This window comes from Myxine glutinosa, chromosome 11 (assembly GCF_964187855.1).
Source record: "Myxine glutinosa chromosome 11, kmMyxGlut1.1, whole genome shotgun sequence".
NCBI lineage: Eukaryota > Metazoa > Chordata > Myxini > Myxiniformes > Myxinidae > Myxine > Myxine glutinosa.
In genome coordinates, this window is record NC_136271.1 from 130,464,843 (window position 1) to 130,491,964 (window position 27,122).

At 43.2% G+C, this 27,122-nt stretch overlaps 1 protein-coding gene and 2 long non-coding RNA genes across 3 annotated transcripts in view; 2 read left to right on the forward strand and 1 right to left on the reverse strand.

Moving 5' to 3' along the window:
• Positions 1-1,458: 1,458 nt before the first annotated feature.
• On the forward strand, positions 1,459-10,322 carry LOC144894356 (uncharacterized). Its single transcript, XR_013625045.1, has 2 exons — positions 1,459-1,612; positions 9,277-10,322. It is a non-coding gene; the product is annotated as an uncharacterized LOC144894356 (long non-coding RNA).
• Positions 3,181-5,500, forward strand: LOC144894357 (uncharacterized). Its single transcript, XR_013625046.1, has 2 exons — positions 3,181-3,883; positions 3,932-5,500. It is a non-coding gene; the product is annotated as an uncharacterized LOC144894357 (long non-coding RNA).
• Positions 4,087-27,122, reverse strand: part of SLC41A1 (solute carrier family 41 member 1) — a 34,782-nt gene continuing 11,746 nt past the window's right edge. Inside the window, exons 3-11 of the mRNA XM_068131070.2 lie at positions 17,768-17,875; positions 17,372-17,443; positions 15,762-15,906; positions 15,199-15,345; positions 14,727-14,874; positions 14,425-14,504; positions 14,042-14,176; positions 8,455-8,603; positions 4,087-6,702 (exon numbers count right to left, since the gene is read on the reverse strand). Coding sequence (XP_067987171.2) covers positions 6,517-6,702; positions 8,455-8,603; positions 14,042-14,176; positions 14,425-14,504; positions 14,727-14,874; positions 15,199-15,345; positions 15,762-15,906; positions 17,372-17,443; positions 17,768-17,875 — 1,170 coding nt within the window. The 3' untranslated portion in view covers positions 4,087-6,516. The remainder of the gene's footprint in view (positions 6,703-8,454; positions 8,604-14,041; positions 14,177-14,424; positions 14,505-14,726; positions 14,875-15,198; positions 15,346-15,761; positions 15,907-17,371; positions 17,444-17,767; positions 17,876-27,122) is intronic.

Below are 27,122 nucleotides of genomic sequence, written 5' to 3' on the forward strand. Positions count from 1 at the left end.
TACCAACGAGGCTGCTTTCTTGCTTTATAAACCCATACCTATAACTTCAAAGGACTTGCAATATCATGTATTATGTAATACAGTAAAATGGGGTGAATAGGGACACAAACTGAAAAAGTTCGGAAACCTTTTTCGCTGAAAATTGATAACCATCCTGATTTGTTGATATTTGGGTTCAAAGTGTTCTCTTGTTTTTTTAAAAAGCAACTTATAGTCCCTATTAACCCCCATTTATGGGTTAAATAGGATTTTTATGGCTGTCCCAATTCTCCCAGTTTTACGGGTGAATAGGGACAGTCACTAATACAAAAAATAATAATCAAGAAATAGGGAAAGTTTGGAGAAACTTTTTATCCCATATTTGTTTTTCATTGGCACCGTGGTTTATATTATGGGTGCATATTATGTGCATCCATCTGAGCTATCAATTTAGCAATAAGTGGGAAACTCAGGATTGTTTCTTGATTATTATTTTTTTGTATTAGTGACTGTCCCTATTCACCCGTAAAACGGGGGTGAATAGGGACAGCCATAAAAATCCTATTTATTCCTATTTAACCCATATATGGGGTTAATAGGGTCTATAAGTTGGTTTTAAAAAAAACAAAAGAACACTTTCAACCCAAATATCAACAAATCAGGATGGTTATCAATTTTAAGCGAAAAAAGTTTCCGAACTTTTTTCAGTTTGTGTCCCTATTCACCTTGCTGTCCCTATTCCTCCCCATTTTACGGTACAGTTATATCACAAATATAAAGACAATGGTTTTCAATTACCCTTGTTTGTTGGTTTTCTATAATCCTGAGCACTATTTTGAGGCCTTTATTGGATTCCTTGACCCAGAAAACATAGGATTAGCATATTTAATTAAGTTTCTAGGTTGACTAGAAGCCGAGATAGCGCAAAATATGTATTTTATGGCGGCCATTTTGAAAATCCAAAATCTGTGTCTGTGCAAATGCCAACATTGATTTTTAGATTCTCCATGCTCTGATGATTCCAAAAATGTACAGGTTCTCTAATCTCCCAAAATTTTGAACGAAATTATATTTGTTAACATGGTGAACCTGACTATTGACTGCGTGCAGTCGGTACGTTTGTTTGAGTGGATATGTACAGCAACAAGACTTCGGAGAAGTTTCAGAGTGAAAGGTAAAGTTTAAAGTAAGCTCCAACCTTGCTGTTTATATTTGATAGATCTGTGGTGCTGTATAATTATTTATTTTTTAACTGCAGCATGCTTTGTACTTCCAGCAACAGTTCAGGCTCCTCTGAAAATATGTTACAGAGGCCACAGTCAGGACCGTTGAGGGAAAGGTTTATTTAGCTCTCGGTGCATAATCAAATAAACGGCAACTCGACTGAGACGACTTGGTCAACGTATGCTAATTGTAACTTGGGTCTTTGGTTCTTTCTTTTTAAGTAACATGGCCACAAGTCTCTATTTCTCACACCAGGAAAGACACGATGAACATGTTCAAAGCTACGTGTACAGCAAGGTCTGAAAGCATTCCGACTAGTTGAGATTCACAGGGTGAAAGAGGTGTCATCATAAAATGCATCAGTAATCTACAGGATTGGTGGACAACGTCGAGCAGCAGTAAAAACAAGGTCAGATTTTACCTCTCTCTACCTGCTGTTATTTATGGGTTTTGAATGTCATATTTCATCTTCCACCAACTGTAGACATTGCAACCTTCAGGTTGTTAGACATTGCAAAGTAATGCCTCCTTTTCTTTCTTTCCAAAACAGGTAAAGATATTCGAATGAAACAAAGCTCAATCCGCACGTTAGTTCTTCCCCGCACAAGTGCAAAGTTACATGATTCTGAAACTTGATGTCTCAGTGCTACATTAGTCAAGAGGGCAGCACGACCTTGTCAGTGCTGTGAAGCGCTGGAGATGAGCATTGGGATGACCGACTATAGATGAGACGACTGACTGGAGATGAGGGTTGGGACGACTGACTGGAGATTAGGGTTGGGATGACTGACTGGAGATGCGGGTTGGGACGACTGGCTGGAGATTAGGGTTGGGACGACTGGCTGGAGATGAGGGTTGGGACGACTGACTGGAGATGAGGGTTGGGACGACTGACTGGAGATGAGGGTTGGGTCGACTGACTGGAGCTAAGAATTTGGTGCACGATTACGATCCTAAGAGGAAGAGACTGTCAAAGGAGTACCACCATAAAGGATCACAAACCCAGACTTGGCTCCATCAGATTTTCATCTCTTCCCCCAAACTTAAAGATCACCTTCGTGGAGAAAATTTTTCTTCCGACGATGATGCCAAGGCCATTGCGAAGTGCTGGTTACATCAGCAGGATGATGTTATCACAAATTTACTTGAACGTTGGTAAAACCTCCGGGACCGCAGTGGTGATTAAGTTAAGAAATAAATATGCATTATGGTCGAATAAAGATCGATTTTAGTATCTGTCTGTTTAATTTGGATATGTTCACCTGTTTGGATATGTTCCAGAGGCGGGAGAAAAGAGGAATAAAAGAGTGAAGGTGAGCAGAGAGTCTTGATTTTGGCAGTTTCACCATAAGAGGGTTGCTGGCAGAACTTGTGCGACCTGTAGGAATATTTAGGGGACAGAGCACAGAGAGAGCTGGGGGAGCAAGGCCGGAGAGGAGTCGGTAGAAGACAGAAAGACCACCAACCTGCCTGCAGTGAGTGAGCGAAATGCCCTCGGAGTTAGCTTCATCGCGGGAGATTCCAATGATTCTGAAAGCTTTGGTTTCAACAGCGTGAAGCCGAGCTAGGTGTGAGGCAGGAGCACCGGCCCAGAGGGGAGAACAGTATTCCATTGAGCTGCGGATTAAAGCCTTGTATGTGGTGAGGAGCTCAGGCATGCCAAGGAAGGACTTCGCACGACGGAGGATGTCCACTGTCCAGTCGGCGACTGGCTTTGGAGGCCAGCTTGGAAATGTGGTTTTCCCACGAAAGATCATGGCAGATAGTGAGACCCAAAAGCTTGAGTGACAGAACTTCTTGGAGAGGATTGTTGAGAAAGTAGCTGGGAGGGATGTCCAGTTGGTCTTTTCAGAGAGAAAGTGAGATGAATGAGGATGTGAGAAGAATGAGGATTAGGGGAGAACACCGGGGGTGGACAAGATGGATGCACAAACTCTCAGAAAGGAAAAGAGGAATGTTGCGAAAAGGTGGGCTTGTGGGGGTGGCAGGGAGGAGTTAATGGGGGTAGAAAAGGTTTTTAGACTGGGGTGGTGTTGGTGTTGATCATCTGACATGGTGTTGAACAGCTGTCTTCAAAACCTGGAGGGATGGATGAGATTGAAGAGAATCTGGAAGGTGGGAAAAAAGAGGAACGAATGAGCAGCGATTCTGGATTTTGGGAGTTTCACCAGAAAGGGGTTGATGGTGCAACGAATGGGCCCTGAAGAAAAACCTTGAAAAAAAAGAAAAGATAATTTTTCCAATGAATGAAAATCTAAACAAAAACCTCAGATCTATCTTTATACCAGGATGAATACTTATTCTCTTTGACAATAACTTTTATCACCCGTTTTAAAACCAATTACTGTACTTATATTAATAGATGTTTATCATATCCAGAAAGATTATGTATAAAGATTGAAATGAGTTTCCTCCAATTGAATTATAGTATAATTGAGTTTATATAATGTAGTCATAGAATCAGGACTTGTTGCTATTGATCTGACCAGCCACGATGTCCAGCTAAAAGACTAGTCAGACTTGCACACGGCATTTGAAGACAAATTATTCTGTATCATTTCGGAACGATGAGCAAAGAGGTGTAGCACATTAGTGGCACAAAACATACGATGGGAAAACGGACGGAATTTAGGTCAACCACAAACAGGCTTCCCCATCTTAAAGTACCGGAATCGTTCAGGTGAGACCACACGCCTTGCAGGTATCTTAAAGTACCGGAATCGTTCAGGTGAGACCACACGCCTTGCAGGTTCCCTGGCTGGACCCCAGTTACTAAATGGGCCTGAAAATCAAAAACATCAAAACGAAAAGTCTTTCGAGAAGAGAATCAATACATTTTTCTACTGTGTGTAATGCACAGTTCAAATCAGCATAAAGCAGGGGCCATGTCATGGAGCTTTTTATTCAAGAATAAATAAAGACTTGTGTATGGTATATTTCTAATCAACAATTACTTTTGCTTTATTCTTATAAATAAAACTTCTGACATTATGTACAGCAATTACAACTGCACATATCCTTCCTCAAAATACTTCTGGAATTTTGCGTGTTTCGTAACGTAAAAAACCAAACCACAATAGGTAGTTGCGGTGTTGCCACTGCTTGAGGGTTTCACCAAGATGGTGGCAAATCGAGACCCTTTTGCCAAGATTTCTTGATAATTTGATGCAAATTATTGAGTGAACGAGAGACATGCGATGATGTACATATGCTTGGAAAATTTCAGGTCTCAACTTGGATTTCTTTTTTTAAAGTGACAACACTGGGTAGTTTAAGGGATTAAAGAAGTGCATGTTGTGGAAAGCTTCGGTCATCGTCTTGATCACAAAACCCACCAGAGCCCAGGTTTTAGAAATGCCCAGCAAGCAACCCTCTGTGGTCAGATTACAAAAATGGCTCTGCATAATCATCTTGCTCAAAGCTGCAAAAACAAACACTCAATGTTGGAAAAACAACAACTTCTGGAGCGCAGTGCAAATGTGCACAAGTCAAAGGAAGCAACACCAGAAAAGAAAAAGGAACAAAACTTAGAAAGTGATAAACAGGAAATATGCATGAAACTAGGGAAGTGATACCAGATAGAAACCATGCATGGAACATAGGAAGCGATGTCACAGGAACCATGCAGAAAACAAAGTGATATTGGACAGAAACCATGCACGAAACAAAGGAAGCGATGTCACAGGAACCATGCAGAAAACAGTGATATTGGACAGAAACCATGCACGAAACATAGGAAGCGGTCACAGGAACCATGCAGAAAACAAAGTGATATTGGACAGAAACCATGCACGAAACATAGGAAGTGATGTCACAGGAACCATGCAGAAAACAAAGTGATATTGGACAGAAACCATGCACGAAACAAAGGAAGCGATGTCACAGGAACCATGCAGAAAACAGTGATATTGGACAGAAACCATGCACGAAACATAGGAAGTGATGTCACAGGAACCATGCAGAAAACAGTGATATTGGACAGAAACCATGCATGAAACATAGGAAGTGATGTCACAGGAACCATGCAGAAAACAAAGTGATATTGGACAGAAACCATGCACGAAACATAGGAAGCGATGTCACAGGAACCATGTAGAAAACAAAGTGATATTGGACAGAAACCATGCATGAAACATAGGAAGCGATGTCACAGGAACCATGCAGAAAACAAAGTGATATTGGACAGAAACCATGCACGAAACATAGGAAGTGATGTCACAGGAACCATGCAGAAAACAAAGTGATATTGGACAGAAACCATGCACGAAACATAGGAAGCGATGTCACAGGAACCATGCAGAAAAAAAGTGATATTGGACAGAAACCATGCACGAAACAAAGGAAGCGATGTCACAGGAACCATGCAGAAAACAAAGTGATATTGGACAGAAACCATGCACGAAACATAGGAAGTGATGTCACAGGAACCATGTAGAAAACTAATAGTACAGAGAGAAGATGTGTGGGAAACAAAGAAATCAACACCAGATAAAGTAAGATTATGCTGGAGAAAGCTTTGGGGTGAGGTGGGGGCATTGAATGGGCAGAAAACAATAGCTGTTGTTGAAATCCATTGGGCACATCAATCAGAAAACAACAGCTGATCATAATCCGAATAAAAGCTGCAAGTAAATTTTCCCCGTGAATTGCATCGTCACTCCAACAGGAGGGAGGGGGGAGTGTTTGGGGATAGTAAAATGGCCATGATTTAGGATGGATCAAGGTGAAAAGGTGTTTAGGTGAGAAGAAAGGCAACACAATAATAGCCTTCCATCGCACATGCAATACGTTAAAAACATTCACCTTTTGAACAGTCTGTTTGGCATTGGAGTGAACATGTACATTTTGGAGTAAACCAGTGAGATTTCATTCTTTTGCATCGCTGATAATAACTAAAGACAGGTGACCCTCACCTCTAACACCCTTTGTGAGAGACTCCAGGGATGCCCAATCTATGGTCCCCCAAAGGGACAATAAATCTTACATGCTACTTTCATGCATTCATCATAAAAGATCGACCTTTACAGTTTAAAAATAAAATAACATTATCGTTTTAATTGCACAGATTGCTGAAAACGAACTAGAGTGAAGAATTCAGCATTCATCTTCAGGGAAAAGTAATACCGAGGCCGATTAACAAAATGCTGAACATGTGATTGAAAAAAAAAGAAAGAAAGAAGTAAAACAAACAAGTGCACCGTTCCCAACAACTGCCTTTAGACAATAGCAAGTGGCCATTTTGTTTAACCATTGGGCGACAGTCTGTGCGGTAGAGCTGCCAGGCACTAGGTAATGCACACGCAGACTGAAGCATCAGTCGCCAACATCAGTATCCCGATCACCAATGAGCCAGAGTACGTGAAAGGTGAGGGCCAACAGTCCCGTACCCAGCAGATCACCCAGCGCCGTCAGATAAGGAATGGCGTAGTTGTCTGGGTCGATCTCACGTTTCCACATCCATGGCACCATCCAGTCAGCCACGTAGAGCAGCAACAACACCTGGATAATTATTGTTATTTTTATGAGGAATTTATTCAAAATGTTATTTGTTTACAACATATTGTGGTAAACTTCCCAAATGAACTGTTGTTATATTCAAAGTAAATTTGGTCAAAGTACAAGCATGCACGGAATGTCACAATCTTATGTTGTACTTTTTATTTAGGAATAAGATCTAAAAGTGATTTACAGTGCAAGAATAACTTGATGGAAAAATATTCATAAAAGCAACGGTAAGAAGGTACTTGATCTTTTGAAAAGAAAAGAGATGAGAAATTAACAAAACCAACTTAAAACATGGATTTTAAGAGATTTAAAATCCTAATTGAGTCTATTTGAATCATAAAAGGAGATTCCATTCATGCCGTAACACACATTGTGGCAAAAGGAATACATCTGACATTCCTGATCAGATCTTATGTTCTCTGTTAGGGGTCACCCTGAATTGTCCAGATTGAGGCCCGTCTTTAACGTCATTGGGTTGTTGATGTTTACGGACCAATCTGCTGATAACAGTCCAATAGAAAACAAAATGATGTCAAATTTCACTGTTGGACCTCCCAACATTGTTCATCCCAATAATTTGCCATCTTTGGGATTCACAAATTCTCATATGGGAAACAGCTAACAAAGCCCACCAATGCAATTAGATAACGATATTATTACCTTCTCCAGTCATTGAACAGGTGAAAGTGGAATTTTCAAGTTTAAACCGCTATAATGCTGTACATGCTGGGTTTTAAAAATTGCCTTGGTCAAGTGATGAATGGAAAATGCAGCCTGTGCTTTCATTTATGTTCAAAATAAAATTTGAATCACCATTTTCTTGGTGTACAGGACGATTTTAGAGGTGTTTGGAAAGCTGAAATCTGGCGTGCCAATAGATATCGAAGCTGGTCCACCGGGGGAAAGGAAAAAAAATCAATAAATAAAATTTTTAAAAATCGCAGAATCGCAGAACCGTCGAAATGAAAATTTACGTACAAAAACCGTAAACACATATGTAATTAAAAAAACGTCAATTAGTATCTAGCATTTGAAAATTGTAATTGATGTAACTGTAAACTGAAATAAACGTAACAATAATGACCATAAATGAAAAAAAGAAGAAGAGTGTAAATGAAAATTTTCATAAAAAACTGTAAAAAAAAAAATCTATATGATTAAATAAAGGTACTGTTTGAGGAAACAAATTTACATTTTGATTACAACTCATGCAAAGGAAACTAGGTAATGCATGTTTTGTTTGGCACGATTGCGGCAACGGTCAATTATACACCACCTAAAGAAGGTACGTTCGCATAATTTAGAAGAAAGAAAATAATGTAGTCTTTAAAAATAATTTTAAAAATTTGGTTTTCACCCGAGCTTTCAAGGCTGAATAGTGTGCAATTACAGAGTTTATAAACAAACTATATTTCACATGCATGACATGTAAACCCTTGCCCCCTTCACCCTTATACAACTCTCATACAAGTCCGTGCCTTTATTTCACTTCATTTCCGCACACGTTTTACAGATAAAATGCAATAAAAGCTCGAGAATCTCTAAACCTGAGCAGACTTTAAAAAATTAAACTGCGGAATTTAGCTTAGCAGCAGTTCTGATTGCTACAAAAAAAGTGCTCGTTTGCTTAAAAAGTGTCACTGGGTACCTCTGGGTTGTATTTAGTATAACTCCAATACTGAGACAGTCATTTATTGATGAGTAATGGCTTGCTAACCAGAAGGGCTTGCAGAAGGGCTTGCTAACCTGTAAGAGTGCTGCAGTCAGGTAGAAAATTATGAAGATCGGTGTGAGGGTTGTATGGCCACCTTGCATAAAATTGATGGCGTATAGGAACACCAAATGACCAGGTACAACCAACAGGAAAAGGACCCGTGCAGAACACGAATTCACACCTGACAACAGACAGGGACATTCATGAATTAATAAACGTTTTATAATACCAACTTTACAGTGGATGTCAATATGAGGATAAGCAGACATTTTAAAAGGTTTATGGGGCACATGAAACAAATCAATGGTATACACAAACGTCATGTACATTGACAACCTTGGATAATATCGAACAAACTTTCAATTGTAGTCTACAAATTCAGTTGTTGGATACAAATGCATATCTTCAATTTGGTTACAAATCAAAGAAGCATCTGAACAAAAATTCAATCATTCCCGAGGTTCCCTCAGTGGTGCGCATTTATGTCTACACTGTCGCTGACGACTCGACAATAAATGATGAAACCGGTCCAGCGGTTGATGGGGACATGTCGTGTTGCTATTCTCATGTCCAGTGCCTTCAGAAAGTATTCGCACCCCTTAACTTTTTCACTTTGTTATGTTACAGCCTCAATTTAAAATGGATTAAATTGGGATTGTTTTTGTCACTGATATGCACACAATACCCCATAATGTCAAAGTGGAATTGTTTTTTTAGAAACTCTTACAAAATACTTAAAAATGAAATGCAGAGATATCTCATTTACATAAGTATTAAACCCCTTGTCAATACTTGGTAGAAGTGCCTTTGGCAGAGATTACAGCTTTGAGTCTTGTCGGGTATGTCTGTTTCAGATTTGCACATCTGGATTTGGGGAGTTTTCCCATTCTTCCTTGCAGATTTGCTCAAGCTCTGTCAAGTTGGATGGGGGCATGGGTGAACAGCAATCTTCAAGTATTTCCACAGATTCTCAATGGGATTCAGGTCTGGGCTTTGGCTGGGCTACTAAGGGACTTTCACATTCTTGTTCTGAAGCCATTCCAGTGTTGCTTTGGCTGTATGCTTCGGGTCATTGTCCTGTGTAAACAAAAATCTTCACTGCAGTCTAAGGTCTTTGGCACTCTGAAGCAGGTTCACCCAAAGGATTTTACTGTATTTCGCTCCATTCATCGTTCCCTCTATCCTTAAAAGTATCCCATTCCCGCCGCTGAAAAGAATCCCCATAGCATGATGCTGCCAGGGCTGGGTTTACAATGGCATTGCTTTTCTGTTCACACTGTAGTTGTTCTTGGTCTTGGTTATTGCGCTACCTTGTTAGTTGTTATCATAGATATTAGCTTGATAATCTATCTATTAGGGTATGTGGTGTTCTTTTGATTATGGTGTTGGTTTATATTTTTTTGGTGGTGGTAGTATTATAGGATTGCAAGAAATGGGGCTTTGAAATGTGAAAATGCAACCGTTTAATCATCGTGTGTTGTGTGGTAACAACTTGTTCATTGGTCATCAGACTTAGGCCCTTGAGACAGAGGTAGACCCAAGAGGTGTTACCAATGAAAGGTTCACGGCGACGTGAGCTGTGAGGTTTGGTCTTGTTGTCACGGGCAGGGACTATGCAGAGGCATATTGGCGACGCAATCGCAAAGCTCTAGTTTTGTAATATTGTTATCGTGCATTCCAATTTTTTTTCATGATTACTCTTTATTATTTTTTAATTTATGTTATTTGGCATGTTGCCAGGATACGGTGTTATTGAATTAACTATTTTGGAATGAATTTAATTTATCATCAAAAGTTGAGGTTGAAATACTTATGATTCTCTGAAGGGTGAGGGTATAAAATCTGTCATATTTGCAGACGGAATGAATAAATTGCCGTGTTTTGTCCTCGACAACAACAAGACTAATAGAAGCATACATTTAAATTGACAGTGGGGTAGTGAAGCAACATTTAGACACAACCAGAAAGGGAATAAATGAACAGGACAGGAAGAGAGAAAGAAAAAGGAGGGGAGGAAACACTGAAATCAGAATGTAAGATAGTTGGGTTCGCAAGAGTTAATTGGGGTAATAATATAATGGGTAAAGATGGGGGATGGTGCATGCTTGCTGGAAGCCCTGGAGGAAAGATTGTGGAAGAACAGCCTCTGGAAGGCGGTTTCATAGACGCGAGAAGCGAGGATCAAAGGGGTTACAATGAAAACGAGAACTGCCACTTTATAACTGCTGGCAGCGATGACCGGTTTCCTCCGCCTTCCCGCTTTCATTGGACATGCTTTCACTACAACCCCACTTTCATTGGACATGCTTTGATACAACCCCGCTTTCATTGGACATGCTTTGATACAACCCCATTTTCATTAGACACGCTTTGATACAACCCCGCTTTCATTGGACATGCTTTGATACAACCCCGCTTTAATTGGACATGCTTTGATACAACCCTGCTTTCATCGGACACGCATTGATACAACCTTACTTTCATACAACCTTACTTTCATACAACCCCACTTTCATCATAATTAAAGCTACACCGAAAAGTCACATGGCTGGAGAAGATAAAATGTAGAGTTTCTTCTTCTTAACACAATAACAACTGCTACCTTCCAGACCGTACAACCAATCATGTTGAAATTTTAAACACATTCCAATTGACAACATCTACATTTGGTTAAAGCTTCACGTTGATAAATCAAGCAGTTCAAGAGAATTAAAAATATATTGTTGTGGATATGAGGACTGTATATTTTTTGATTGTGTGCTGTACTATTGTGATTATTGTTTATTCTGTGCCTCCTGCCTCCGGAGCTGTGTAAAGACCAAAAGGGCGTCCCATAGTCCACAAGCATACACGTCAGCCAAGTAATAGAATATGCCTGTTGATAGTTATCTCTTATTCTGTGTTTTAGGGTAAGGCTGTGTCTCCCATTAATTGAAGTACTCCATTGCACCAGTGAAAGAGATAGATTCCCTTCCATTCCCATCACCAATTACCTCCGATCCAATTGCCGCCATTGGCCACGAGGCAGGGTTGGGGAAGAAAGGCGTGTCTCCACCTCGTCATAGAGGGGGAGGAGTGAACCAGCCCCGCTCGACCAACCATGAGCCAGGGGTTTGGCTACAGAGGGCGGAGGAAGAGCGGTCGGGGAGGTTCGCAAAGGTTGAGGGGCGGGGGCCTATATAACCCAAGGCAGGGGTGTGGCCAAAGGAGATGAGTTTTTACCGGCAGACACAAGGGAGCCCAAGCCGTGGAGAGGAGTCAGAGAGATTCGCTTTTACAAGAGACTGGAAGAGTTGAGCTTTTACCAGAGACAAGACGGTTGAGCTTTTACAGAGAAGAGAGAACCCGTCACACCAAGGCTCCACCAAGCTCCGTGTTGGCTCCACCGAGCGTTCCCCTCCACCAAGCTCCGTGTTGGCTCCACCAAGCTCCGTGTTGGCTCCACCAAGCTCCGTGTTGGCTCCACCAAGCTCCGTGTTGGCTCCACCAAGCTCCGTGTTGGCTCCACCAAGCGTTCACCTCCAGCCATCCACCTTCTGCCATTCCTGGCATTCCCCGCGTGAGTCAGAGTTCTGTTTGTTCTGTCCTGGGTTAATTAAGTCTGTATAAGCTAGTATTTTCCCTGTGTCACCTGCGTCTTATGTGCTTGTAAATAAACGTGACTGCTTTCTTTTTGCTTGTGTGTAAATAGTCAATAAATTCAGTCGTATTTCCAAACCTTTCTTTGCCTTCGTTTTCCTCTTTGCATTGCGTCGTTTTCGTCTTTTCCCTCATTGAGCAGCTGGGGTGCGATACGGCCAAAGTCTGGGTGAATCGGGTGAGTTTTGTTAGGTCGCGGTCTTACACCACCGCTCGGTCTATAACATCTTAATCCGCGATCTGTAACAATATATTTCCTTTCAATTATTTATGGCTGCCAAACCGAACAACCAATCACATTGAAATTTTATATATTTATTTCACTTGACCCCTTCTACATTACTTTAAAGTTTCACGTCGATCTATGAAGCCGTTCAGTATAATGATTGCTATTTAATTATTTATCACTGCTAAACCATGTGACCTATTGCAAATTCCAAAAGGTTATTTTAGCATTCTGACATCAGGAACATAATTGTCAGGTTTCCACTCGATATGATCAAAAATGAGGGAGGAGGTAAGTTTTAAAGGTTTATGCTTCAAAAAATCATAGCTCCCAAACCATGCGACCTACGACATCAGTGTCTTTTTGTCGACAACCTTTTTGTCATTAATGTCTACGACCCCAAACTTTTTGTTTGTAATGGGTACGCGGTCATGCATGTAAAGTTTGGCCTCGATCTGTTCATCCGTTGTGGAGAAAAAGGTGTTTGTGTTTTCATGAAAAACGATTTGGCCGCCAAACCATGTGACATATGACGTCAAAATTTTTTGGATTCTGTTTTTTTTTTTTTTCCCCCCCCCACTTAGGTCATGCACAAAAAAATCATATTCGTGGGACCCATGGTTCTATTTGTCGCATTCTAACCTCATAACGTTAGCACTTTTAATATCTGAAATACACATTTTTGGTCCCAATGCAGAGTTCTTTAGAATGAGCCATGACTCCATTTTTTTCCATTGAGCCATTTCAGAGATATAGGGGGGAAAAGTTGAAGGTTTTTTCCAAGATGGCGCCAATACCACGTAACCTTGATGTCATAATTAGCAGGAAAATTCTTCAGGTCTAGCCAATGACTTGGTGAAAAATTCGTGCCAATCAGACCAACGATTGAAGAGAACATTGATTTTAAAGTTTTCGGACATGAAAAACAGGGGTGGAAGAACAAGGAGAAGACTAAACGATAGGAATAACACGCGTTACGCCTAGGTCCCCCGGCGGTGAAGTGATGCGAGTTGACAAAGTGGAAAACGCAAGGCGGCCATTTTGGATTTTGACGTGGGTTGCACCCACACACCAAATTAGAATTCGGTCCTTCGCTTACGCACGCATGCACGCACGCCCGCACGCACGGACGGGAAAACCATAGTCCCCCTTTCGCTCCGCGTGCGACGGGGGACAATAATAGGTATTGCTCTACATTACATGGAGAGGAAACCTTACGAGAACGGCACTCGGTAGAGCGCATACCTCCACCAGGCCGAACAGTTTACGTTTTGTATCCCACTGATAGGCCGGATCTGGTTTCGTACCTGATCCAAAATTTAATCGACCAGTTCTCGTCACCGAACCAACTCATCCACCAAGTTTAGTCATAACTCGTCCATAACTTTTTAAAATATCATGTTATTTATCGCTTTTCACCCGATCCCTCAATGGTGAAGAATCACTTAAAAGATTAAATAATCCTCGTATCCATCCACATTCAGATCTTCACCAAATTCGAATGGATTCGTCCTCGTCACACACACAACCTCTCCACCAAGTTTCGTCCAATATCTTTTTGAGATATCTTGTTCACAGACAAACATGCAAGCATGGGTGAAAACATAATCTCCATCCACCCTCGATGGCAGAGGTAATAATTTTGAAAAGCGGAGCATACTAAATTAAGCATCCTGTGTCAGGAAAGGTTAAAGGATCGAAGATACATGTACACATCAAATGTACTGTTGAAAAAGAAAAACGAATAAACCAACCAGAGGAGCAAAAGGTACGGCAAGGTGTGGGGCAGTTGCCTCGGATGCTCGATAAAGGTTTGTCTGAAAGCTTCTGGAAGTGCAGGAAAGTGGAGATACGGCTCGCCTGTACAGCGACCAGGTTCCCACCCACACCTGTTGCACAGATGCACGAGACTGTAGCAACAAGCTCAAAGTCCAAAATGTAATAATAAACCTGAAACAAACTGGAGACTAGAATATTCCGCATTCCATTGTGTACCAGCTAAAATCCTAGCTCTCAAACACACCACTAGTTTTGATCGGCTCTCTGTCACCCTTCTCTAGGATTTCTAGCACACTGTATGTAACAATGCAGTTTTCTCTCCACTCTTACACAACACTTGTCATATTATTTGCCATACCATTGATGACTGGTGTGAACACGGCCATTCCAGCAAAGTTTGGATCGGAGACAGTCTTATCCAGAATCAAACCACCAATGCTGGGAAATGGGGTCGGGATGAGAGCATACCATTCGAAAGTGAGTGGTGGTAATGAAGAAACTTATGCATTTGCGTTTTAAAGCAAAATTTATAGCACACACAAGGTGATTCGTGTACAGATCTTAGTTTCCATGGCAACAAGCAACAGCAGTGGAGTACTTAATGGGGTACTTGCACAAATACATGCAATGAATCCTTGGTATAATCCAGGTGGTCCTCACCTGCTGATGCACATAGCAACGATGACTGGCTCCCAACCAGTGGAGAGAACCTTTAGAGTCTGAGGGTTCCGCCGCGCGAGCACAACCCACAGGGGCGTCAAACTAATGAAGAAAACAAAAACGAGTGGAGACGCGGCCTTGCTGTGAGCTGCAAAGAGACCAGGAGGGAAACTGTACATAATTCCTTGCATGCTGTCAATGTCACCACCCGTTAAGGTAAGATAATGCCATGCATGACATAATCTGACCATTTACAATGTACAATTAGCAAGTCGTACACGTGTTTATATATACACATGTAAAAACAGCACGCCAAGGTCACAGATACCTGGTGGCCTGGCCAATTCCAACCGTACCAAACAATTTGTTTCATGACTAGCAGCGCTAACAGTTTCCAACCACAAATACCGGTAACCAAACACCAAAGCTGCCAAGGCAGCCTTCAGTCAGCCAGCCGAGGCCCCCAACACACCCATTTCAAGATGCAGGCCAGAGCTGATACCAGCCAGCAATGACAACGTGATGAGGTCTCCCAGGCTTGCAGCGATGGGAGTCGCCACATTGTCAGGGTTTATGCCCATCCTCTTTGAACACATTATGACTCCGACCATGATGATGCCTGCATCAAACGGGATACATTACAGCATTGTCGCCATTCCCTAACGCCACCACCACCAACACCACCACCACCACCAAATTCCAGTCATTCTCAAACCTTCCTTTCTCCAAATGAAAACTATGAGCAACCTTTACCAACATTAATGTTAATTAATTAATTAATTAATGACAACAACAACAAATTGTCTCCACATGTAACTATCAAAGTGATATCCTAGCTGTGACAACCTGTGAAATAAGCTTAACAGATATGAAAAACTTGCAAAGTAACGATAGAACAGTGTCACATCCCAACAGCTTGTATTTCTGATGCTAACATTTATTAGCTTGTTCAGAAAGACATTACTCGAAAAAGCTTATTTCATTGCTAGACGACTAATAAACACAGATAAGAAGCATTTGGAGCAATTACCACACCGAGAATGAAGGAGGCGATAAACGCTGTGGCAACGCTCGAAGCACAAAGCATGAGAGCCTCGTTCAGGTCAAAATGTCCCTCTGGAATCCATCCCATGATAACAGCAAAAACAGCAGCAAGAAAACCGACTACTGTGGCCTGAACCTGCAGCGTAACAGCACATGCAGAGAAAGTTCATGAAAGAGGAATAAGATAAAATAAAACTTTCAAACACAGCTAGGGTAAGTATTGCAAAAGATTGCAGATGCAATGGTGCAAACAGAGCCATTTGGGCCAAATTATACCAATAATATCCCTCACACATATTGCGAACCTAAATGAGTTACTATAGCTATTATAGTTATTATATATTATAGTTATATATAGTTATAGTTATTATAGTCACAACCACAATAACGAATCCCGCCCCCGACCACAACAACGTATCCCGCCCCCGACCACAACAACGAATCCCGCCCCCGACCACAATAACGAATCCCGCCCCCGACCACAATAACGAATCCCGCCCCCGGCCACAATGACGGATCCCGCCCCCGGCTACAATGACGGATCCCGACCACAATAACGAATTCCGCCCCCGACCACAATAACGAATTCCGCCCCCGGCCACAATAACGAATCCTGCCCCCGGCCACAATAACGAACCCTGCCCCCGGCCACATTAACGAACCCTGCCCCCGGCCACAATAACGAATCCCGCCCCCGGCCACAATAACGAATCCCGCCCCCGGCCACAATAACGAATCCCGCCCCCGGCCACAATAACGAATCCCGCCCCCGACCACAATAACGAATCCCGCCCCCGACCACAATAACGAATCCCGCCCCCGGCCACAATAACGAATCCCGCCCCCGGCCACAATAACGAATCCCGCCCCCGGCCACAATGACGAATCCCGCCCCCGACCGCAATGACGAATCCCGCCCCCAATAACGGATCCCGCCCCCGGCCACAACGACGAATCCCGCCCCCGACCACAACAACGAATCCCACCCCGACCAAAATAACGAATCCCGCCCGGGCCACAATGACGGATCCCGCCCCGGGCCACAATGACGGATCCCGCCCCCGGTTACAATGACGAGTTCTAAACATACCAAAAAAAACACATTTAGAGGCCATTTTTCCCCGCAAGGCGGGGGTTGGCCTTTTTCGGGCACCGTGGTTGTTGTTTTTTTGGTCCCCTTTTTGAAGCAATGTTTTACGGCCGGATGCCCTTCCTGCCACCAACCCTGTTTGTCGCCTTTTACGACAAACAGGGAATTACCAGTGAACTGGTACTCAATTTGCCGACCTCAGAAGGATGACAGCCTGAGTCAACCCCCCTGGCGTTAATTCAGCGATCGACCGGGATTTGAACCCAGGATCCTTGGATCCTAAGCTGGCACCCTAACCGCTAAGCCAACACCAGGGATCGACTCTAAACATACCAATGCACATTAATAATTCCTGTCATTTATGGAGAATGTAGATTACCTATCACCTATTGCAAATGTAGATTAATTATCTATGACCTATTGAGAATGTAGATTAATTATCTATCACCTATTGAGAATGTAGTTCACAAATGGAAACAGCCCGGTTAAATGAGGAAGGGGAAACATCAACCTGAATAAGCGCTAGATTTCCAGTCACCATCGCCCACTGCTCAGACGCAGAATTCATCAATCCAATGTTTGCCTGCGGAGAAACACGCTGAATTAAAATCAGCAAACTCGAGCAAGTCAGACATGTGCACTACACGTGTCAGAACCAAAATAGACCTGGAGTTACAGGCATAAACTCCTGCATGCTACATTTCCTCATGATTGCATCAAGTACGAAGGGACACATGGAACCCGTCAGCGTTGTCTCAACGTTAAATGAATCCTTGCATTTATTTAATTAATCTTATTATTAAACACATGCAAGGATTGAAGTATCACCTTTTATACAATGTAATAAATGTGAAGAAGAACTGAGGCAGACTACCATCAACAGTAAAAGCAGAGGACCGTTTCTCACCGCAGTGGAAAGTCGAGAGGCGAGGGTCATCTCCAGGTTACCCTTGAGGCCAAGCAGGGCAGGTACCAGAATGAATACCTGTGTGACGTCTTTGAATACTTCCCAATGCTGTGGAATTTGTGGAGGAAAGTGAAAAAGTCAAAAAGGGATTGAGCAGGGAATGGGTGTATGATATTGGAACAAACTCCCTACAGGATATAACATGAACAAATGATAGAAAACAATATATTATTTGAATCAAGGGGCTGGCGAGATGGCCAAGAGATACGCACACTCGCTTCTAAGCTGTCGAGCCTGGGTTTGAATCCCGACACAGCTATGAACTGGAATCCCGGTGTTTCCCAGGCAGGACGATTCATCAATGTTGTGCCGTCTCTCCATCGGATGTTAAACGGGTGTCCCGTCCCATGTGCCGGCATTAGTTGGTGGAGGGTAAAGTTCGTACGGTGTCCTTAGTAAAGAGTAGGTGAGCTATCACCGGCACCCTGGCCAAATTTCTGCCATAACTACTCCTGGGAAGGCAATGGCAAACCACTCAGCATAACCCTTGGCAAAAAAACGGATTTGGCAGCACCGATGCTCTGTAACGGAATATTGCAGATCAGAGTTAAAATAAAAACGCATTTTCAAAACTTTGAAAATAGAAAGCAGTTCCAGGTACATCAAAAAAGAATCAGGTGATCTCGTACAAAGAGAGAAAGGAATGTGGTGATCACGGATTTGGATACAAATCTTGTGGTCATCACTGATTGGCTGGTACCATGGAGTCTTGAAGGCAATGCCCTATTGGAATGCAATTTCGCAACAAAGAATTAACAACACTAGCAGAGTACCCGCCCTACACAATCCCCTACGGGCGATCTTGTTCCAAGCGAGCAACACATTTTTCTGCCATCGGATATTTTCTCTCGACACAACTACTTTGACTTGGATTTCTTGCTTATTTCCATTGGTAATACAAACAGAGTACCCGCCCTACACAATCCCCTATGGGCATTCTTGTTCCAAGTGCACAACACATTTTCTGCCATCTCTTATTGGAGGATATTTTCTGCTGATACAACTGATTTGACTTGGGTTTCTTATTTCCTTTGGTAATATTGCTGGATCTCTGTTCAACTTAGGTGGCCTTGGTTTTTGAAGTATCTCAATGTTCCAGAAAAAAAAACAAATATCAACCGTCACCCGAGCTAACAATACCCACGACAACCCCACACCGTGGTGTATTTCACTGAGGAGAGGCTTCCGTCTGGCCACTCTGCCATAAAGCCCAGATCGGTGGAGTGTTGCAGTGATGGTTGGCCTTCTGGAAGTTTCTCTCATCTCCACACAGGATCTCTGGAGCTCAGCCAGAGTGACCATTGGGTTCTTGGTCACCTCTATTACCAAGGCCCTTCTCCTCCGATTGCTCAGTTTGGCCGGGCGGCCAGCTCGAGGAAGAGTCCTGGTTGTTCCAAACTTCTTCATTTAAGAATTATGGAGGCCACTGTGCTCTTGGGAACCTTCAATGCAGCAGAGATTTATTGTAGGCTTCCCCAAATCTGTGCGTCGACAAAATCCTGTCTCTGATCTCTGCAGGAAGTTCCTTCGACCTCATGGCTTGGTTTTTGCTCTGATATGCATTGTCACCTGTGAGACCTTATATAGACAGGTGTGTGCCTTTCCAAATCATGTCCAATCAATTGAATTTACCACAGGTGGACTCCAATCAAGGTGTAGAAACATCTCAAAGATGATCAAGAGAAATGGGAGGCACCTGAGCTAAATTTCCAGTGTCATAGCAAAGGGTCTGAATACTTATGTCAATGTGATATTTCAGCTTTCTTTTTAATAAATTTGCAAAACTTTCTAAAATCCTGTTTTCTCTTTGTCATTATGGGGTATTGAGTGTAGATTGATGAGGGAAAAAATGAATTTAAACGATTTCAGCATAAGGCTGCAACATAACAAAATGTGAAAAAAGTGAAGGGGTCTGAATACTTTCTGAATGCACTGTACCTGTACCAAGTTTGAATTGGATCACTTCAGCCATTCTCAAGTTATAGACCTATTACAATCTTTGACCTCTTGACCACAAAGTCTAATTAGTTAATCTTCACATCATGATACATACCTGTACCAAGTTTGAATTAGATCACTTCAGCTGTTCTCAGGTTATCGGCATATTACAGACTTTGACCTTTGACCTCTTGACACCAAAATCTAATGAGTTTATCTTTACATCATTCTACATAAGTGTACCAAATTTGGTCAGAATCCCATCACTGGTTCACAAGTTATCGCGGTACCAGGATTTTTACCCAACATGACCTTTGACCTTTGACCTCATTACCCCGAAATCTAATCAGTTCATCTTTACCTCATTATACATACAGGCACCAAGTTTGACGAAGATCCCTTTAACCGTTCTCAAGTTATCTCGGTAATGAAAACCTATCACGGATGGACAGACAGACGGACAGCCAGACGGACAACCTGAAAACATAAAACAATAAAAATAATTACTTACTATGATGAAAAACGTATATTGGAATTTTGAGGGGTTTTAAAATTACAGGAGGTATACAAAAATGGAAAATTTGGAACATCCTCATTCCCTGACAGGAAGCCTGGTGTTGGCTTAGCGGTTAGGGTGCCGGCTTGGGATCCTAGGATCCTGGGTTCGAATCCCGGTCGATCGCTGAATTAACGCCAGAGGGGTTGACAGCCTGTCATCCTTCCGAGGTCGGCAAATTGAGTACCAGTTTGCTGGGATGGATGATCCCGGTGTGTACCCCGGTTTAGAATAGGTACACCGTATCCCTGCGCATCGTAAGAGCGTGACCAAGGGTTGGCGTCAGGAAGGGCATCCGGCCATAAAAACCATTGCCTCAAACAGGGAACCATGATTGTCATGGGGCCCGCAAGCCTAACCCCCGCTCTAGCGGGGAAAATGGCCTTAAAAACGACCATTCTATTCTTCTTATTCCGATTCCCTGACAGACTTTGACCTTTGACCTCTTGGCCCCAAATTCTAATCAGTTAATCTGCCATGTTGCTTGCCTCCTCTCTTCCAAAATCATTACCCCTTCCCTCCATTTCTCGATTTAACCCACTGTTTAAGTAATATGTAGACAGCCCCTAGGTCTGTGCACAGTTGGAGGAAAACAGCACATGACGAGATAACAACGTGTGGATTCAAAGTTAACAAACCACGAATAGTATCGATAATCAGTGCAGTGAGCCAATCACAGTGTATGCTCTCCCTCATATTCAAGCCCAAAATGACAATTCTATACAAATGATATGTGAGGGCCGAACACATACACATGTGGTTTCGAGCTAAAGATGTCTGCACAAAGGTGGTGCTTTATCGGTGGAGATGCCCATACATGTCCCATGAACGTGGTAATAACACGACCACAAAGAGGGAGAGGAGGGGGGGACTATAAATACAAAGATGGTACAAGTTTGGTGAGAGGCAGCCACCTGACAACACTTTATCAGCACGATGCGCCTCCATGTCATCCACAGATCAACATATACAGAGACCGTTTTCTTCAGTAACATTTGAATGTCAAACCTCGAATAAAGAAGCGTCTTCTTTTGGGTTTGAACCCCGTTCAATATCTGTGGGATGGGAAAACACTTCATGGAGTTGTTTTGTGATGCGGTCACGATAGACCTGCGCGTCCTGCTAACTCATAATCGGTGTTCCACAGTGGCCTTGACATCATCGTCAGAAGAAAAGTGTTCTCCACTGAGGTGTTCCTCAAATTTGCAGGATAGATGAAAATCTGACGGAGCCCAAGTCGAGGCTGGTTATCCTGTGGTGGTACTCCATTGACTGTCTCTTACTCTCCAGATTGTAATGGTGCACCCAACTCTCATCTCATCTCCAATCAGTCATCCCAGCTCTCATCTCATCTCCAATCAGTCATCCCAGCTCTCATCTCATCTCCAGTCATCCCAGCTCTCATCTCATCTCCAATCAGTCATCCCAGCTCTCATCTCATCTCCAATCAGTCATCCCAACTCTCATCTCATCTCCAATCATTCATCCCGGCTCTCATCTAATTTCCAATCAGTCATCCCGGCTCTCATTTCATCTCATCTCCAATCAGTCATCCCAGCTCTCATCTCATCTCCAATCAGTCATCCCGGCTCTCATTTCATCTCATCTCCAATCAGTCATCCCAGCTCTCATCTCATCTCCAATCATTCATCCTGGCTCTCTTCTAATTTCCAATCAGTCATCCCGGCTCTCATTTCATCTCATCTCCAATCAGTCATCCCAGCTCTCATCTCATCTCCAATCAGTCATCCCAGCTCTTATCTCATCTCCAATCAGTCGTCCCAGCTCTCATCTAATCTCCAATCAGTCATCCCAGCTCTCATCTCATCTCCAATCAGTCATCCCAGCTCTCATCTCATCTCCAATCATTCATCCCGGCTCTCATCTCATCTCCAATCAGTCATCCCGGCTCTCATTTCATCTTATCTCCAATCAGTCATCCCGGCTCTCATTTCATCTCATCTCCAATCAGTCATCCCGGCTCTCATTTCATCTCATCTCCAATCAGTCATCCCAGCTCTCATCTCATCTCCAATCAGTCATCCCGGCTCTCATTTCATCTCATCTCCAATCAGTCCTCCCAGCTCTCATCTCATCTCCAATCATTCATCCCGGCTCTCATGTCATCTCCAATCAGTCATCCCGGCTCTCATTTCATCTTATCTCCAATCAGTCATCCCAGCTCTCATTTCATCTCATATCATTCATCCCAGCTCTCATCTCATCTCCAATCAGTCATCCCAGCTCTCATCTCATTTCCAATCAGTCAACCCAGCTCTCATCTTATCTCCAATCAGTCATCCCAGCTCTCATCTCATCTCCAATCATTCATCCCGGCTCTCTTCTAATTTCCAATCAGTCATCCCGGCTCTCATTTCATCTCATCTCCAATCAGTCATCCCAGCTCTCATCTCATCTCCAATCAGTCATCCCAGCTCTTATCTCATCTCCAATCAGTCGTCCCAGCTCTCATCTCATCTCCAATCAGTCATCCCGGCTCTCATTTCATCTCATCTCCAATCAGTCCTCCCAGCTCTCATCTCATCTCCAATCAGTCATCCCAGCTCTCATCTCATCTCCAATCATTCATCCCGGCTCTCATCTAATTTCCAATCAGTCATCCCAGCTCTCATCTCATCTCCAATCAGTCATCCCAGCTCTTATCTCATCTCCAATCAGTCCTCCCAGCTCTCATCTCATCTCCAATCATTCATCCCGGCTCTCATCTCATCTCCAATCAGTCATCCCAGCTCTCATCTCATCTCCAATCATTCATCCCGGCTCTCATCTAATTTCCAATCAGTCATCCCAGCTCTCATCTCATCTCCAATCAGTCATCCCAGCTCTCATCTCATCTCCAATCAGTCATCCCGGCTCTCATTTCATCTCATCTCCAATCAGTCATCCCAGCTCTCATCTCATCTCCAATCATTCATCCTGGCTCTCTTCTAATTTCCAATCAGTCATCCCGGCTCTCATTTCATCTCATCTCCAATCAGTCATCCCAGCTCTCATCTCATCTCCAATCAGTCATCCCAGCTCTTATCTCATCTCCAATCAGTCGTCCCAGCTCTCATCTAATCTCCAATCAGTCATCCCAGCTCTCATCTCATCTCCAATCAGTCATCCCAGCTCTCATCTCATCTCCAATCATTCATCCCGGCTCTCATCTCATCTCCAATCAGTCATCCCGGCTCTCATTTCATCTTATCTCCAATCAGTCATCCCGGCTCTCATTTCATCTCATCTCCAATCAGTCATCCCGGCTCTCATTTCATCTCATATCAGTCATCCCAGCTCTCATCTCATCTCCAATCAGTCATCCCGGCTCTCATTTCATCTCATCTCCAATCAGTCCTCCCAGCTCTCATCTCATCTCCAATCATTCATCCCGGCTCTCATGTCATCTCCAATCAGTCATCCCGGCTCTCATTTCATCTCATTTCCAATCAGTCATCCCAGCTCTCATCTTATCTCCAATCAGTCATCCCAGCTCTCATCTCATCTCCAATCATTCATCCCGGCTCTCTTCTAATTTCCAATCAGTCATCCCGGCTCTCATTTCATCTCATCTCCAATCAGTCGTCCCAGCTCTCATCTAATCTCCAATCATTAATCCCAGCTCTCATATAATCTCCAATCAGTCATCCCAGCTCTCATCTCATCTCCAATCAGTCATCCCAGCTCTCATCTCATCTCCAATCAGTCATCCCGGCTCTCATTTCATCTCATCTCCAATCAGTCATCCCAGCTCTCATCTCATCTCCAATCAGTCATCCCGGCTCTCATTTCATCTCATCTCCAATCAGTCCTCCCAGCTCTCATCTCATCTCCAATCAGTCATCCCAGCTCTCATCTCATCTCCAATCATTCATCCCGGCTCTCATCTAATTTCCAATCAGTCATCCCAGCTCTCATCTCATCTCCAATCAGTCATCCCAGCTCTTATCTCATCTCCAATCAGTCCTCCCAGCTCTCATCTCATCTCCAATCATTCATCCCGGCTCTCATCTCATCTCCAATCAGTCATCCCAGCTCTCATCTCATCTCCAATCATTCATCCCGGCTCTCATCTAATTTCCAATCAGTCATCCCAGCTCTCATCTCATCTCCAATCATTCATCCCGGCTCTCATCTAATTTCCAATCAGTCATCCCGGCTCTCATTTCATCTCATCTCCAATCAGTCATCCCAGCTCTCATCTAATCTCCAATGAGTCATCCCAGCTCTCATCTCATCTCCAATCAGTCATCCCGGCTCTCATCTCATCTCCAATCAGTCATCCCAGCTCTCATCTAATCTGCAATCAGTCATGCCAGCTCTCATCTCATCTCCAATGAGTCATCGCAGCTCTCATCTCATCTCCAATCATTCATCCCGGCTCTCATCTAATTTCCAATCAGTCATCCCGGCTCTCATTTCATCTCATCTCCAATCAGTCATCCCAGCTCTCATCTAATCTCCAATGAGTCATCCCAGCTCTCATCTCATCTCCAATCAGTCATCCCGGCTCTCATCTCATCTCCAATCAGTCATCCCAGCTCTCATCTAATCTCCAATCAGTCATTCCAGCTCTCATCTCATCTCCAATGAGTCATCGCAGCTCTCATCTCCACTCATCTCACAGCATTAAAAACGTCGTGCCGCTCTCTGCCATATTGACTGGCGTAGCACCGAGACATCAAGTGCAAGATTCACGAAACTTCGCACCCAGTGTGTGGAAGACCTAATGTGGCGATTGCGCTTTGTTTCATTCAAATATCTTTCCCTGTTTTGGAAAAAAAAAAAAATAGGAGGCATGACTGCTCAACCTCGTGTTTTTCCTTCACTTGGTTCTGATGTTGTATTTGACAGCAATTCTTCATTCATCTTCTACGACCATCTTGGGGATGTTTTTAGTCGATTTATTTTGACGAGTGCATTCCCAAAAGACCCCTTGTTTGACCAAACCGAGTCTGACATACCTGATTGTGGTGTAAAAGACGTACCTGATTGTGGTGTAAACGACATACCTGATTGTGGTGTAAACGACATACCCGATTGTGGTGTAAACGACATACCCGATTGTGGTGTAAACGACATACCCGATTGTGGTGTAAACGACATACCTGATTGTGGTGTAAACGACATACCTGATTGTGGTGTAAAAGACATACCTGATTGTGGTGTAAAAGACGTACCTGATTGTGGTGTAAAAGACATACCTGATTGTGGTGTAAAAGACATACCCGATTGTGGTGTAAACGACATACCTGATTGTGGTGTAAAAGACATACCTGATTGTGGTGTAAAAGACATACCTGATTGTGGTGTAAAAGACATACCTGATTGTGGTGTAAACGACATACCTGATTGTGGTGTAAACGACATACCCGGTTGTGGTGTAAAAGACATACCTGATTGTGGTGTAAAAGACATACCTGATTGTGGTGTAAAAGACATACCTGATTGTGGCTCTGGTCATTCATGGATCAGCTGTTATAAATTCTGGGTGGTGCATGTCAATCGATGCGTTTTCCATATATGTTCCAACTGCAAGTTTCTGATGACGTTCCCCGAGAGACGCCTGGAGGTACACCTATTTTTCTACCTGGAACATCGTATTCCTCCTCCGGCGGCATGATAAGCTAACCATGAGCACAGCTCACCGTTACAGGGTGCAAGACGAACACCGTTCCAGGCCTGGTTCCAAGGGTGCCACCGAGTTGTTCGAAGTATCCACTTGATTTCCGTGCTTCCCCCAAACATTCCTATTATGCTCCTTCATGTGCTTGTACAAAATTACAGCTTTCACAAAATAATGAAGTTGGCATAATGGCACTTTGGCATAACCCTTGGATAACATCCAACTGAACACGTTTTCATTCCTCAAATTTGATGCTACTTTCGACTGCGTGTTCTCCTCTGCCCAAAGTAATCAAAGAAAGTGAAGATAGGGACTTTGCTGAATCTGCCTCATCTTCCTCAGTGTGTGAAACGAGGGGGCTGGGAATGTTACAAAGTTTGACACACCGGAATAAGATGGGGAAATCCTACAGCAGGGCCACTGCACTCGACCGTTTGCATGCAGCACGAGGATGTGGGGTAGCATCATTGGCTCAGAGGGACCGGCTGTGCCGCTGATGCAATGCCGTCTCTAGGTTATGACAGGGATTTGCAATTTGTTCAGGTTAGACAGCTTAGATGCGTGTGCCTCTAGGCCACCCCGTCAACACACTAGTCTGGTTGAAGGTAGAGTTCGGTGGAAAGAGACATTTTGGTGTAGGGAGGGGTGTAGTTTATCCGAGTCGGCACTAAACAGTATATTACCATAAAATGAGGAAATAGTGGCCAGAGAGAGGTTGTGGGTAAAGGCAAAGCCAAGAACTGTGAATGGCTACACATCTGCCGGAAGTCGATTGCACTAGTAATTTTGACGATTTGCCTGATAAATTTGCAGGGTTAGCATAAAGTTAAGTCTCAAGGACAGAAAAAGCTATATTTTCCAGAGAAACCAAAAATGGCAAACTCTTAAATGGCTACATCCACACCATAACATCAGGATAATTCTGTTATGGGAGAAAGCAAATAAAAACCAGTGCAGGTGGAGGCTGAAATAATGCTCAGCATCTCTGTCAAGGTAGCACTCAAGTTGCTTATTGCTTTTTCTCTAATACTGCAAACCATAAAAAACATTGCCTCAAACAGGGAACCATGATTGTCATGGGCCCCGCAAGGCTAACCCCCGCTCTAGCGGGGAAAAATGGCCTCAAAACGATCATTCATTCATTCATTCACTGCAAACCTGCTGCAGAGTGAAGT